Source organism: Oreochromis aureus, linkage group 15 (assembly GCF_013358895.1).
Source record: "Oreochromis aureus strain Israel breed Guangdong linkage group 15, ZZ_aureus, whole genome shotgun sequence".
NCBI lineage: Eukaryota > Metazoa > Chordata > Actinopteri > Cichliformes > Cichlidae > Oreochromis > Oreochromis aureus.
The window spans coordinates 6,294,083-6,310,260 of NC_052956.1; the positions used below are offsets into that span (position 1 = coordinate 6,294,083).

The 16,178-nt window shown below is 40.6% G+C and overlaps 1 protein-coding gene and 1 long non-coding RNA gene across 3 annotated transcripts in view; one reads left to right on the forward strand and one right to left on the reverse strand.

Moving 5' to 3' along the window:
- Positions 1–14,609, reverse strand: part of arhgap18 (Rho GTPase activating protein 18) — a 28,786-nt gene extending 14,177 nt beyond the window's left edge. For both annotated transcript variants that reach the window (XM_031755110.2, XM_031755109.2), the window contains exon 1: positions 14,264–14,609. In XM_031755110.2, coding sequence (XP_031610970.1) covers positions 14,264–14,397 — 134 coding nt within the window. In that variant the 5' untranslated portion in view covers positions 14,398–14,609. The remainder of the gene's footprint in view (positions 1–14,263) is intronic.
- Positions 14,373–15,205, forward strand: LOC116332241. The gene is made up of 3 exons (XR_005608374.1): positions 14,373–14,464; positions 14,618–14,748; positions 15,069–15,205. It is a non-coding gene; the product is annotated as an uncharacterized LOC116332241 (long non-coding RNA).
- The last annotated feature ends 973 nt before the right edge of the window (positions 15,206–16,178 follow it).

Sequence of the window (16,178 nt, forward strand, 5' to 3'; positions counted from 1 at the left end):
AAAAAAGTCCTATATAACTAATATTTAAGTTTATTTTATATTAGAATGATATAAAATCAAAATAACTTCACTTCACTTCACTAAAGCCAACAAAGAAAAGGAGGGAGAAGAAAATCGTGTAAAGTAAAGTTGCCCTTTGTGCAAACAAATGATTTACTTTCAGGTAATGAAGATAAACAGAACACACAAAAAAATGCAAACACGTGCAAATGTACCAACACACGTACATGAACTCTGCACATATTCACACTCGATGACTTTTAACTGAAGATTACCATTTTCTACAAATCTCCAATGAAATGGAGGAAGTGAAAATCAGTTACCCTCAGGGACTAAATGGGATTTTAGACAGAGCAGCACTGAGCTGATGCTCTTTATTAATTAATTTGGAATTATCACCCCAGTATTACCCTGAGGGTTCGTGCTGAGCTAAGGCCACATACCACAGCAGACTTCCTGCAACACTGAGTACAACAGAGCCATAAAAACACAAGGATTTAGCTGGAAGTTCTGTGCGATACCACCGATTTCTCTTTATACTTCATCTGAGGTTTTAATTAAAAGTAAAATAACAATAATAATAATAATAATAATAATTATCTCCCAGTTCATGTCCATGTTGCCTTTAAAAGTCCAGGAAGTGTGATGCTTTAATTTGTGAGGAAAGACATGAGCGTTTTCTGATGTACCTCAGAAGATGCGTTTACCCTAAAAGCAGGCAGAGCTATGAGCTCACCACATGAGTTAATCGTTTACATATGTTGATTCAGAGCTTCAGCATGAACAGTTTGACTAACTCATAAATCAGAGACGAGCAAACAAACACACACACCAAAACATGAACATTACTTTATTGGAGTTCAAATTCATAAAAAGCGTAAAGCAGCATTTGTTTTTTCTTTACAGTACATTAGATTTACAATGGAAAACATGTTTAAGCCAAATGTATGTGTTAGGTCTAATTGTTGAATGTTGCCATTGTGTTTCTTAAATTTGTACAGTCTTAGTTCAAGCAGTATTATCAAAGCTATTCCTTTGATCCTGAGCACCTCTAACCACTTTGTGTTGGGGGAGGTTTTATAGCAGATACATCCTATCTGGAAGATCTACTTCCTTTGATGTAAGCTTCCTGCGTTTACGACCCTTTGGTCAGCAGGAGGACACACACACACACACACACCTGCATGCATATACATACAGTGCCTTGTCTTTGTAACCAAAGGGGTTGCGAGGAGGTGTTTTGTAAACTATTGTTTGAAGTTTGTCAATAAAAGCCAGCGAGAGGAGGCCCTCATGGGGGGTCACTTCCATGCTGGACATAGACGAGGCCTCCCTTGCGCAAGTAATCGATCGATCGCTGACTGTCTTGTTTTCATTCATGATGAATAAGTCTCTAGAATTAGCGGGGTTTGTGGGAACAGACCCAACATTTATTTGGTCCTTCGAGCCGGATCCCAACACATTGCCTCCATCGCGAGGAGAGGGAGAGGACGCCACCGCAACGCCTGGGATGATTGACGGAAAGCCCTGGTGCCTTGATGCTTGTCACCAGGCCGGGAAGTTTGCGCCTGAACTCCCTCGGGATGGATGGCGATTGACGGATACAGAGACTCTTCCCATGAACGGAAACAACACGAACAGTAAGTACAGAAGGCCTTAGAGAGCGGTTACGTGACCCCTGCGTTGATCGCAGGTGCACGGAGCGCGCCAGCCGCGTGAGAGAGACGCAGGCTTCTCCGCCGTGGGGCGTGGAGATAACCTAGGTTCGGTAGCTCCGCCGTGAGGAGTGTTCGGAATCTCCGCCATTTGGGGCGTTTTGGAGAGTGTCCGAAGGTTGGAATCTCCGCCATATGGGGCGCTTGGAGAGTGTCCGACGGTTGAATTCTCCGCCATATGGGGCGTTTGAGAGTTTTCAACAGAGCGCTAGCTGTGCGTGTAGACGCAAGCGATAGGCCTATGTTGTGTGTGCGGGCCAGACGTGGTCTGCGTGAGTGTGGCTGATTGTTGTCTTGTGTGAGAATAAAATGTGTAAGTCTGCCTTAGAAGGGGATGTAAAATTTATGGAGAAATATTCACCGGCAGCATGCAGTATGTAGGTTGTTGGTGTATTTGAAGGGATATTAGTGGAAGTTCAGTGTAAAATGCTTGTAGAAAGAATAACTCTAAGTGCAGCAGGTAAAACAGGGACAGCTAAGAGGAAGGAATTGTAGTTAGCAGTCGCTAAGTTGTGGAACAACACCGTGGAAAAGCATTAGAAAGAGCAAGAATGTTAGCAGAAAAAAAGAGCCAGAGAAGAGCGTAAGAGGCAGAGGTGGAGGAGAGACTAAAGGCTGAGTATGGAGAGGCATTAGGAGCAGCGTTGAGTCCAAAACAGACTAGGCAGGAGAGGAGACAGAAAGGAAAGAAAGTGAACATAAACGTTGCAACCACATATCCATCCCTGATACAACAGAAAAAAAACCATATGGTGTTTAAGTCTGCCTTGAAAGAGGATGAAATACACTGCAAAGTTTTATTGGGCAGCACGTGGTGTGTGGATCGTTGATGAATGAAGTGAAATTGTGCTCTAAGCAGAAGCGAGTGTGAGTGTGTCTGACGTCACGGTGTGTGTGAAAAGGCATCCAGCTGGGGCAGACGTGATTCTGCAGGTCACCTGCCCAGCGGACAAAGAAATAACATAATTTGTGTGGTGAATGATAGCACGAAGAGTGTTTGGTGTTTCTCAGCCTGAAACAGCTATAATGCTACTTTCTGTTTATGAGAGAAGGATAGTTTAAAAGAGAGAGAGAGAGAGAGAGAGAGAGAGAGATGTGTGTGGTTTAAGCAGTGATGAGATTAATGAAATGTGATGAGAGGAACACAAAAACATACAGAAAATACATCAACCATACTAACCCTACATGCATATACACAATAAATGATACTCATGAAGACCAGACAGCATCTTAAGCATGAGATTCTGTTTGTCATCTTGTCCAAGTCACTAGTAAGATGAAAGTGATACATAGACTAGTGGACTGAATATTATAGGAGGAGAGATGACTGCATCATAGAGGAAAACAGAATGCTGATGAGGGGTTTTAAATGAGTGAGCTGATTGTGAGTTTCTGGTGTATGAAGAAGTTTTACCACGGCAAACATTTTTTTGGTTACATGAGAAGAAACTTATTATGTGATGAGACAACAGGGTTATGCTGTATGTTGTGTGTGTGACTGATTGGATGAATGTTTGAGATTAAACTGGCTGTTGATTTGTCTTTTGTTACCAAGTTGAGCCTGCCAAATGGGTTGTTACGATTTATCCCCTGGCATGAAGAACACGTGTCATGACTTAAACAAGGCCTTTCTTTCCTTTGCTTTCCTTTCTTTTTTATTTTGTTACTTTCATGGTGCACTGAAGGTTTCGCTGATGATCTCTGTTTGAGCAGATATCCACGATTAGAATAAAGAGCTATACACGACTCATCGTCGAGAAAACTGTTGCAAAAGTGAGTTTCTCCAAAAATTAAAATGAGCTCAGGAGAAAGCCACTTATTTGGGACAATCAGAAAACAAGTCCCTGTCAAAAAGGATTCAGAGAGGGAATCCAATTTGGAGTTTTTTTTTCCTTTTGAAATGACGTTATTTTGCTGTGGGTGAAAATGAAAATGCGACGATAAAATTCCACAATCAGCAAAAGAAAGAATGGATGACTGTGTGAATGAGTGAGAATTTTAAAATAAATGGGGAACTAACTACCTGACTGACAAAAGCTGACAAGACTGACTGACTTAACACCATTGTGTGAAGTTAACCCCACCTGACAAAGGTGTGGATGTATCTCTGTGTGTGTCTCTGTTGCAGGAACAGAAGGAGACCACAGGAGGAAACTTGGGTCACATGACTATGTGAACTCTGCAAATTTAACCTTTTGGTTTAAAATTTTCTGTGTCTGTGAATTCACCATGGGTGTGTTATTAACTACTTTGTGTTGCTCACAGAGATCACTGTGAGAAAGAGTGTATACACCCGCGCAGCGCTAACATTAACATTTCTTTTTACAGCAGATGGTTAATCATGTGATTTGATCATGTGATTTATAGCAGGACACAACTTAATGTGTGTTTTCTACCACAGGATTACTGAGATTTTGTGTGAAGAAAACTGTGGTTACAGGCTGTGTGTTGATGATGAAATTACACTGTGTTGTGGAGAAAATATGAATGTTACAGGGGAGAAGTGAATACAGTTTGAGACATACTGTGATGAAACTATTGTTACTTTTTCTACAGCGAGTGTTAACTTTATGACTTTTCACAGCTTCTCTGGAATCTGAATGGCCGACACCTGATAACCAGGATGAACTGTGTTTGGCTAATGTTTGTTTTTCTTTAAGAGTGCTTGTAAAGGATTCAGCACAGACAGAGAAGTGACAATTGAACAAATGTGCAGTGGTTACAGAATAGTTGAATATGGGGCTCATTAGCTGGCCACTACTGAGCTCATAGTGATAAAATGAGTGGAGTGACATTGTTAAGGAAAGTCACCGATTAAATTGTGGAATAAATTGGGATGATTCATGATTTGGGACAAATTGTGATAATAATAGTGATTTAATGATTGGGGAAAACCTGCACATGATATTTGTCTTTTATGCTGAATACTTTATTATTCCTTTGATCTATAGTCGGTTGAAAATGTGAAGTTTGATTTAACGGATTTGTCTTCCAGGATACAGGCTCCAGGTGGAGCTGAGAGTTAGACAAGCTAAACATTTAATTGCTGACTAATGTTTTTACACAGGGTTACAGGTTGAGTGAAGCTGCTCCAAGGACAAACCCTGGAGATTGTTTTAGGGAGAATGTGCAACATTCTTGTACATGTCTCATTGGGAGTTGACACATGGCGGAAGCCATGTGGCAAGAGGAGTGTCATTTTAATTTGCAGATGTCGTGAGATGCCGTGACGAGAGAAGTGACTGAGAGGATCGTCCACAAGATGGGAGCTGAGGCCTGGAGAGAGTCTTCAGGAGGATCAGAGATCGCCTTCAGCACAGAGAGCTGTGCTACTGAGCTTCCAGGAGATCGTCATGAGGAGACTCTGCACAGCAAAATCTTAAAATAAAATGAAAGAGTTTCGACGCTGACGCTGAGGAAGACAACTAAGGTGTACGACGTGTTCTGCCTTTAAAATCTTCAGCAACGCTTGAATCATGAGGATTTGAGGGAGCGTGCCAGGCTCCATAAGTGACAGCGCAGAGGAGGTCCAGCGATGGACTTGTGGTTCTGTGAACAGCATAAATGCCAGGTGACTGTGAAATAACTAACAGCACTTTTTTTTTCCACAAGTGAAGCCAGTAACTTACTATCCTAAAAGATTAGCTCTAGTTGCTTGTGCTTTACCTCCATGCGTGAGATCAGTATGTGCAGCAGCCTAAGCTGTACAATGTTTCAGGAAATAGTTTATTTCACCTTTTGACATTGTTAGTTTCACACGAGGTAGATGTCTACTACTGCAGACTAAAATTACATTTCTGTCACCTACAAGACACTTGTCTTTAATGTTACTGTTACTCTCACAACCACATATAACCATAAAGTGATGCACAATTCTGAATCCATCAAACCTTTTGCCAACGAAAGAAGAGGGCACTTCTCATGAGTGTAGACAGCGCGTAGAGAGGAGTATAAGCCGAGGGATGACTTAACAGATGTGCCACTTGGTGAGGGAAAGGTTTGGTTTGTTGGTGGTTGAGTTCTACAACAGTAGAGGGACAAACTAAAACGGGTTTACTGTAGTAGATAGTGAGAAAGTTATTTATGCAGGACAACTAGCATGTTTTATATTTGCTTGAGTAGCAGAGATGCTAGCTTTAACGGAAGTGTCTAATTCTGCAGAGAAATAAGATGTGACGATATACACTGATAGCCAGTATGCATTTGCTACATTACATTTCTTCGTGGTACAGTGGGTGAGCTGAGGTGTGACAGCCTCTACAGGGAAACCTGTAGAACATGCCAAACTCTTGCAAAATCTGCTGGAGGCAGTGTTATTACCCAGTAGAATTGCCGTTTGTAAATGTGTAGCACACATGTGAGGGAAAGATCCAGATGCATTAGAGAATGCTTTTGCAGATAAGATCGCGAAAGAGGCAACTTTAGGAGAACATGGTGTTAACGTTTTAGCAGTGCACCGCCAGCAGACGTTGGCTATTGGCGCGGGATGCACTGGCAGACATGCAGGGCCACTCATCTACTGCAGGGAAACAGTTGTGACTTACAGTAGGAGCGAGCTTGCAGGATGGTGTTTGTTATCTGTGTGATAAAACCAATACTGCCTTAGAATTGGTATAAAACTGTTAGTTATTTTGCGCCATGGGCTTTGCCATGTCGCAACAGGAGGGAGATAATGAGTAGTTTATACTTTAAGATTAAATACCCTTAAAAAAAATTTTGCAGGTCATGTATGATATGCTGCAAATATTTGGAACATGGGATTCTTTTGAGACCATTTATAGTGATAATGGTCCACAATTTGTAAATAAAGTGATTAGATTAATGGCACAACATCTAGGGATAACATTAACAACATAATTGTTTATATCACCCACAAAGTGCAGGGTTGGTAGAGAGACCTAATGGAACAGTAAAGTTAAAACTTAGGAAGACTTTGGAAGAGACACGCAAGACATGGTTAGACTGTGTAGAATTAGTTAAGATGTATATGAATGTACATGAGGATTACTCCAACAGAGAATGGTCTGATTCTTTGAGATTATATATGTTAGAGCATTTAGAGTTCTAGTCTTCTGTAGTGATGATAGGAGAGCAGAAGAGAGAGCATATTAGCAGGTTAGATGCTTAAAGTGTTTAAAAGTAAAAAGTCTTGAGAACAAATGATCTGCCAGATGATTCTGTTCTCCACAGGAGCAGAGTCTGAAGTCTGGAGATTGGATGTGACAAGGCCATGGAGAGGAAGTGCTGGTCCAGTCCACGGTGGAAGGTCCATATCGGGTGCTGCTGACGACCCACCACAGCAGTGAAGATTGCTGAAAGGACACTTGGATACATCAAGCGCACTGCAAGAAGGTGACACACATCCAGGCCAGCTCGGAGTAAGTGGCAGGAAGACCGGGTACAAAGGGGGGAAAGCTCCAGGGCCCCTCGCCTCAATCCGTGAAGAAACCAACTGAGCCACAGGTACTCATCAGATGGCTGGGAATGTGCTGTGCGCCTTCTTGTGCCTGTGGACCCAGAGTGGGATGACAGGAGCGACTGGGACAGAGCAAACCACACCAGTGCCTGCATGGGGTTTTCAACCAACTATTGGTGGCAGTTTGTGAACACAACCGCTCACATAAAGAACGAGACCAATGGTTATGCTTGTGAAGCCACTGTCTACACATTCTTCTGGACTGTGGCCATATAGCATCACTGAGAGCGAGACAGTTTGTTTGGTTGCCGTAGCAACACATCCAGGAGTAAACATACTTGGAACACTGCCAACTTTTCAACTTCTGAACCTGACGGTTGATTCACCAGTAGCTGGGAAGGTGAACTGCTCTGGTAAGACAGACCTGCTAGTCCGACTCAACTATCTGACTTGCTGCAGGACATTGAACAGCTAAATAAACTGGAAACAGGCCAGTTGCCTATGTGTATGAAGGGCAATGGATTAGTCCAAGTTGAGATTTACCATGAAATCTGAGCAACGTCACCTATTCTTGTGTCCTCTGCAAGAAGGATGCAAACAGAGAAGCCCTTTGTCTACATCTACATCATCTACATCTACATCAAGCTGGCTGAGGTTTTGAGCCAAGAAGATCAAAACACCTTGATCCAATTTCCTTTACAAAGGTTTTCCTGTGGTGACAACATGACAGGAGAAGTTGTAAATGCGGATAATTTACCAGTTGACTCTAACCCCACAGGATGCCTACAGTGAGAAGATTTGGGGGTTGATAGGAGTCATAAAGAAGGGTGTTGACCAGGCTACAGCTTTGAAGCTAGCTGAGAGCCACATGGACAAACAATAAAGTCAACTGATGTGTTTGAATGTCTATGTCTGTATACAGTTGTATTGTAGTGACATATGATTTTTGAGAATGTTGATTCTTCTTGTTTGACTGTTACATTCAGTTGTTTACTTGCAGGAATACATAATGAATTGCACGACAGGAGTAGATGCACCACAAGGCTGGATAACTTGGTGAATGTCTGGTCCTTGGTGGCATCTTCTTTTGAAAATATTAATTCCTGTTTTGGACTGTTGATACTGATTTGCTTACGTATAGGATGTAGTTTACTGTGTATGAGATCAATGAGAAGCAGGTTAACTGCTTACATGTATTAACTGTGAACTTTTGCATCGATAGAAGGTGAATGAAGAGGAGTTGTGTATGAATGAAATCTACACTGTCACTGTCCAAACAAAGGGTGCATAAGTTGAAATTTAAGTATATACAATGACAAAATGTTAGGTCTAATTGTTGAATGTTGCCATTGTGTTTCTTAAATTTGTACAGTCTTAGTTCAAGCAGTATTATCAAAGCTATTCCTTTGATCCTGAGCACCTCTAACCACTTTGTGTTGGGGAGGTTTTATAGCAGATACATCCTATCTGGAAGATCTACTTCCTTTGATGTAAGCTTTCCTGCGTTTACGACCCTTTGGTCAGCAGGAGGACACACACACACACACACACCCTGCATGCATATACATACAGTGCCTTGTCTTTGTAACCAAAGGGGTTGCGAGGGAGGTGTTTTGTAAACTATTGTTTGAAGTTTGTCAATAAAAGCCAGCGAGAGGAGGCCCTCATGGGGGTCACTTCCATGCTGGACATAGACGAGGCCTCCTTGCGCAAGTAATCGATCGATCGCTGACTGTCTTGTTTTCATTCATGATGAATAAGTCTCTAGAATTAGCGGGGTTTGTGGGAACAGACCCAACAGTATGATTATGCGAAAGTGTCTAATTTTAATTTTAGCAGTGAAAATAATATCCACTAGTTGGTTTGCTGACTGCTTTTGTAAAGACTAAAAAGTAGAAACAAGTACTGAATGAGTTATATGTAGTAAGATTTAAAATTCTGGAGACCTGTGGGAAACTGACTTCCAGTGTAGTCAGTGGATATCCAGGCCAACATTTTCATTTCTGTCCAGGGGTCAGTGTCTTAAACGTGATTGTTTGATAGCATTGTTATTAAAGGCGGACGACAAACAGAAACCAGAGAGTTAACTGTACCAAAAGTCTCATTACCTACAGACTCTACACATTCCTAACCTGTTTACAGGGGTTTTATGATCCCTGGTCAATTTTCCATCAAACCCAGCTGTACTTTGCATTTATTAAACTCTGTGACTTCCCAGTTTCATAGGGTTTCAGAATGAACTGGTTCCTCTGGAGCTACCAGTTTTGTTTTAAGCACTTTTGTGTTTGTTTGAAACACTTTTGATAATTGAGAAGTTAGCGTTGCTGTGGTAGATTTCTCAGTTCCTGTGGAAATGTGGCAAACGTCATGTCTGCTGAACACTGGCAAGGTTAAAGTGACACTGTGAGGATCTTGCCAAGCTGGTTATCATTTAGGCATTTGCCTGCATTTTAATAATTGTATCTGACACTCAAACTCAGAATCTGACAAAAATGAACTTCAGATCGTCAACAATCTAATTGGGAAAGACACTCCTGCCACATTTTCCATTTCAATACAATCATGTCATTCATGGAAATGTATTTACGACCTTGTTAAAAATTAACCTAAGCTTGTTGATCACTATGTAACAATCAGGTTAAACCCAAAGTTCAGGTCTGCCTCCTGGTTGTGTCTTCCTACAGTGTTAAAGTCAAGGTCGCAAAGCACACACCAAATTAATGCAAACAAATTTGTTTAAGGCTTTGCATACAACATCACTTTGCTTGCTTATGCACACACACACACACAAACACACAGTCCGAGAGGCTCAGCAGGCTGCCCTTGCGAGCAAAACAAACACATTCTCACTTTGGCACACGTACAGTACATATACATATTATCTTTGAAGTATATAGAGTGCTGCAGTGGTGTGTATAATTGTTCTCTGTACCTTTTTCCACACGCCTTTTATCAGCTGCTTAGAGCTGCCGACAAAGACAGATTGCGCGAGGCCGTGTGTGCGCGTGTGGACTTAAAACAGCCTATAAAAATCAATCCCATGCTGCGAGCTGCAAACAGGAATGAAAGAAAACAGTGGCACACACAAAGAGCCAGTTCAGCACACATGAGGTGAACATGAGTCAAGATCTGAGGAAGCGAATTTCCCACATGACCAGCATGTCTTTATGAATCACTCCAGTGGCACAAAACGTGATTTGGTGGAGAAAATGTAGCTTTAAATGAATCAAAGCACATGTTATATTTGCAATTTCTAACAATTTATTGCAATTCCATCTGATTTATTCGAGAAGTAACAGCTATTATTATGTTAAAGACATACGATCATATTAAATATGGAGTAAGTTACAGCCTCGGCCTGCAGCATTAAGATGAAGCTAATATTTTAAAGCATTTTTAAAACAATCTTCTACTCTTACTATAAAACACCAAATCGCTACCTGTTTGCCCACCAACTCCTTCCTATACGATCACGAGTTCAGTGACCAAACTTGGCACATGGGTACATCTTAGGTCCTTGAAGGTTCTTATCTATCGCATATATTATGACATCACCACATTGCATAGCAACAACATATCAATAGGCTAAAATGACCCTTTTTTATTTTTTTTTTTACCATGTAAGTGTCTCTAACACCTTAAAAAGCATTGTATTACATTATTTGATGATAAAATATAATTTATATCTAAAAAAACTTTAATATTATGATATATATGCAATCACGTTGCCAGGCGACCACTTAAAAGTGGACAAAAATCACTGACCGAACAATACTGTAGCATGTACTTGTATGTGCTGTACTTTGACTTGAGCAGCCATTTTTCTCTTGCACTTTATTTTTACCCATGTTTGGTGTCAGATACAGGGCATGTTTTCACACAGCTGCATTCCTCCAGCTATTGGGATTGACTTTTGACATATTGGGAAATGTTTATTCACTTTCTTGCTGAGAGTGAGATCAAAAAGACAACATGCTCATGTCTGTACATGCTGTAAAGAGAAGCTACATTTATCCAAAATTAAAACCTCTGGCTTGCTTGTAAAATATTAAATCATACTTCAATTTTATTTGTTTAATAGGATAAAAAAAACACCTATATGTTGCTTTTGCTTTGAATGTGAAGATATCCCTTTATAAACAACTTAAAAATATATATTTTCCATAATGTACGAAATAAGATTTTAAAGGAGTGCTTGTTTCAAAACTGACTTTGGAAGGGGAAGACAATCAAACTTATTTTTAAGGCTTCAAAACACAAAGTGAACAATGGGCAGCTGAGGAAAAGGGAAGAGGATGACAAGTGTTTGTGTGTCTGTCTCTCTGTGTGTGCGCATGGGTGTGGTATTCCCATTTAGACCAACAGATGCCAGCTGCTCTTTCTGAAGACAGAGCCTACTCTGTTTCCCGTCTTACACAGTAGCTGGTGTCAGCAATGACCCACTGGTTGAACAAATCATCTTCTTATAGTTCTAATGAATCGACAATATATGACCTATCCATGTCTGTTATAGTATTCCTGATTACTAACTCCTTTGCCATGTGTTTTTCTGTAGGATTCAGTTTTAGCTGCATCTCCTTAATCCTCAGCTCTTCTATTTGTAATGTTGTTTATCCTTACAGGCGCCAGATTTGATCTGACCGATATGTGTTATACAGAACACAGCTGTGTGTTTGCACCCTCTGTGTTGTTGTAATTCATTTTGGCCCGATGTCTTGTAACCTTTCATTTATTTCACTTCCTGTTGTAGTGCTCTGTTGTAGAGCTAAACTGTCTGTTTTGTCATGCTAAACTACTTTTTTTTTTTTTTAAAAGCAAACCACCTGACAGAGACACTTTGGGAAGTAGTATTTTATACCAAGTCAAACGAAGCCAAAAGGTGAAGTGCCAAAAATTCCAGTTTCTCAATATGCTACCAGGCTCCAAGAGTGAGTCAGTCCCTACAGACCCCCATAATTCCTGAGATTCTGAGAACTGTACAAGGGATTGAAGCTTTTTAAGTCACTGAATCTGGAACTGGTGCTGTTGATCGAAGGGTCTGTCCTGTCCAAAAAGACTGTGCTCATTGTCTGGGCACTAATTGCTAGGTACATCTATAAATGTGCCTAGCTAATCATGTTAGCTAGCATTAGCTGCTAAATTAACATCCAGTCTCTCATTCATGTATGGTTTATAAAAAGAAAAAAAGAAAAAAGAAAAAAGACTGATGCATTAGCCACTATGCTAATAAGGCCATTGCTTCAAGAGTAGTTCAAAAATAATAATGACATCACTTTGGTTACAAACCTCTTTTATATACAATCAATAGTTTATATATGGCAATGGAAAATGTGATATAATAGCGTAAAGTTTCCTTGCTCAGAGGACCTGAATGTAACAAATAAAGACATCAAATGCAAGACTTGACACATTATGTCTCTCTGGCATTTCCTGATGAGGGGAAACAATGACTACAAAAGTAAGCCTCCGCACGTCAACCTAGACAGGATACACATACTCTGCTTGGGAGGTGAGACAAAGGCAGCCTGTAATGTGATGCTGTTTTTCTTTTTTCTTCTAGCTACCTGGCCAAGCCATCTGGAACACGCACACAGATACACACCTACACACAGGTGTGCGTGTTTGAATCCCAGCTGGGGCTGTTTACTTTTACCAGCCCACAGTTGGTGACGGCAGGTGTTTGCTGATGTAAATGAGCAGACTTCACATCCAGCTCGGCCTGTATGAATCAGCAATCCGTTATAAATAAAAGAGTAGCTATACAGTTTTTTCCATAACACCTTAGTTCTCATTCATCGCTACCCCAGCGACAGCACCTCTTGAATTACTGAGTGTCTTCCTCATTGTACAACAGGAGAAGAAGGTTGTCAAACCATTAAATAAAACAATAAGCCAGAAACTTAAGCTATGAAATCCAGACAAGGTGTGACTAAATTCTGCTGCATGAAGAGAACATCAAAACACCAAATCAGATTTTGTGTTTCAGGTGGAGACTGATCACATCGAGTTCTAGATTTGAAAAATCTGTGTAGGAAACAGTGACTCTGCCCTGGAGGTTTGTGGCAGCCAAGCATGTAATTTATCAGTCATACATTTTACTAACCACATGACATCACAGACAATTATCATTCTGGCCTTATATTCCCACTGTTGCATGGCTCCATGGTGTTTTTTTGCCTAACAAGAGAGAGGTCATTGGTTTGATCCTGAGAGGACACATATGTTTCTTTTGGGGTTGCCTCAGGAAGGGCATCCGGCATATAAAAAAAAAAAAAAATCTGCCAAGTCAAACATGCTCCCATGTGAATAAGAAAGCAGTTAAATGTAGTTTCTGTATACTCTGTTACAGTTAAATTATGTCTTCAGACACTTTATCAACAAATAATCATGGAGGTTTTAAACTAAAAACCAAAAGCTTTAAAGTGCAGCAACTCAGGCCAAGTATAGAATAACTCAGCTTCTGTATTTTAAGTGTCAGGGATTTTCTGTTTCTGTTTTAAATCACAGAAAGCTGACTGTCTCATATAGATTATTTGTTTTAAGACATCCTTACAGCTGTTATTAATAGAATAATAATAGAAATAATAACAATCTGTGTAATATAACGTGAATTTTTCTGTTTAAGCTGATGGAAACTAGTGAACAGGATTTACCACAGCCCAGAAGTGTGTCACCAAGCACACTGACTAGGGGAAATGGGATATATAAACTACGAGCTAATTTAATACTTCTGCATTTCAGTCTGGTCACTGCTTATAAAACTAGCTCTTCGTAGGGGAAGACTTTTCGTAAAGCTACAGTGCTAAGGAAGAGCTGTGGATAAGGTGTGAAATCTTGGCCAGTGGAAGAAAACCAAGGTGAAACTTGTTATCTGCTGATTAGGAAAAAGCATAACCAAAGGCCAAGGGCGGAGTTAGGCCAGTGGGAACAATAAAAAATGTGAACTGCCTGCAGCGCAGTACACCAAGCCGCTGCTGGGTTCAAGTTAACGCAGTTAACACTCTGTCCACAACTGGAGTTCAAAAAAGAAAATGAGTAAAAATAGCATTATCACCGTGACCTTTCTCTCTCTCACACACACACTTCTTTTAATGGTGTATAAGGAAGGCATTACAGCTGCACACACTCCCACCTGTATACGGTGTGCTCGGGGTCCGGGACCGGCGGACAGCTGGACTCACACGGTCCAGTTTGCTGCAACAGTTCCGCGTTGCTGTGGTAACCCGTTAAAACCACTCCCTGTGACTCCATCGGCTGCCGGCTCATGTTTCTCCCGCTTTTCTTCTTTCTTCTATTTTACACACGGCTATGACATCCGATCGCTAATCGATAGGTAATCACTTTATCCGTGTATTCCTTCCATCTGTGTGCGGATATGTTACCGACTCATTCTCACGTTTTACTCTCCTCCTCCTGCTTCTCCTCCTCCTCGTCCTCTCGGCTCCGTGTTATCGTCTTTCTCTAAAACTTGTGTGTTTTCTGAGAGGCAGCGCAGGACAGGGGCTGGATTACACTTACAGACCAGCTCCGGAATTGGCCCAAACCCCGCAGGGCAAAGTTTCAGATGTGACAGCGCACCCAGCTGCTCCAACAGGGTACTGACAGCTTCCTGTACAAGTAAGCTCACGGGTGTTTTTCGAGGCGCCTCCATACATCTTCCCAGTAAACACATTTTTCTCCTTAGATTTGAATTATCATCTATCACACACACATATACATATGTATGTGTAATAACAGCTTGTGGGACCATTTTTAAAAAGTTGTAAAGCAGGACAATTAAAACCATGTTTCCTACATTTTGCTCTCTAGAGTAAATTTTATAAAGATGGCAACTTTACATGCATTTCATGTAATGTCAACATAGTTCAATCTAATCTGGCTCCACATTGTGTCTTTTGTCCCGTCTTCCTTCCCTCACCCTCAACCCCTGGCTCCAGATAGCTGACCCTACCTGAGCCTGGTTCTGCTGATGGTTTCTTCCTGTAAAAGGGGAGTTTTTCCTTCCCACCGTTTCCAAGCCCTTGCACATAAGGGGGTCATCTGATTGCTGGTGTTTTTTTTTAGATTATTGTAGCTGTATTACTTCACTTTACAATATAAAGCCCCTTGAGGTGACTGCTGTTGTGGTTTGGCTGTATATGAATAAAACTGAATTGAACTGAATGATGTTAAAATCAACCGTTTGACTACTTTTTACATTTATACTGCTTATATTTTATAACATTTAATGTGAATTAACTAGATTTAACATTTAGTTTTACATTAAAACAATAACATTTAACAATCAGAGTGAGATGTAAAAGGGTTGTTGTGAACATGGTTATAAGTGACCTTAAAAACATTTAAAAAATTAAATAAATTTCAGCCATCTACAACCCGTACAGCTAGTGGGACTTAAATGTATGTTATTTGCTCTACTATTTACAACTTTGATTAGGTGGAAGTCAATGCTGTGTTTTTCCACTCTGGATGGATAATGAGCAAAATAAAACTTCCTGCTAGTTTCAGCCATACAGCTTAAGGGTTCTTTATTGTCATCTTACAGTTTTGCAGCTGTTGTTTTGAAATTCAGCCTAGGGCTCAAGTTCATGTTCGTGGGCAGCTGCTTTGGCTTTGAAATGAAGTAGCATTTCTAATATGCAGCTTTGCAAATGCTTGACGGTGTTCACACACTGACCCGAGCCTGTATTATATTTATATCCTGCAAGTTTATACTGGCACCCCCAGGAAGATTGCTTGGATCATTTTTGGATAACATAACATTTCTAGTAACTACAAATTCTAAACGATAGCTTTTAATATGTCAATAAATGAAAAAGCTACTGTTCAATATGCACAACTACAATATAAAAGGTAAACTGATGACTTTTTTTCTGTGTATGCTGTCATATATGCAGTGTATACTACATGGTTATAATTGTATCATATTTCAAAGGCCCAGAGCCAGTCAGAGCTGATCACAGCACATGCACAGCAGGTAAACTACACATCTGTGATCCTAAATTTTGAGCACTCACAGGCAACACACATCACATAGCATGTGACTT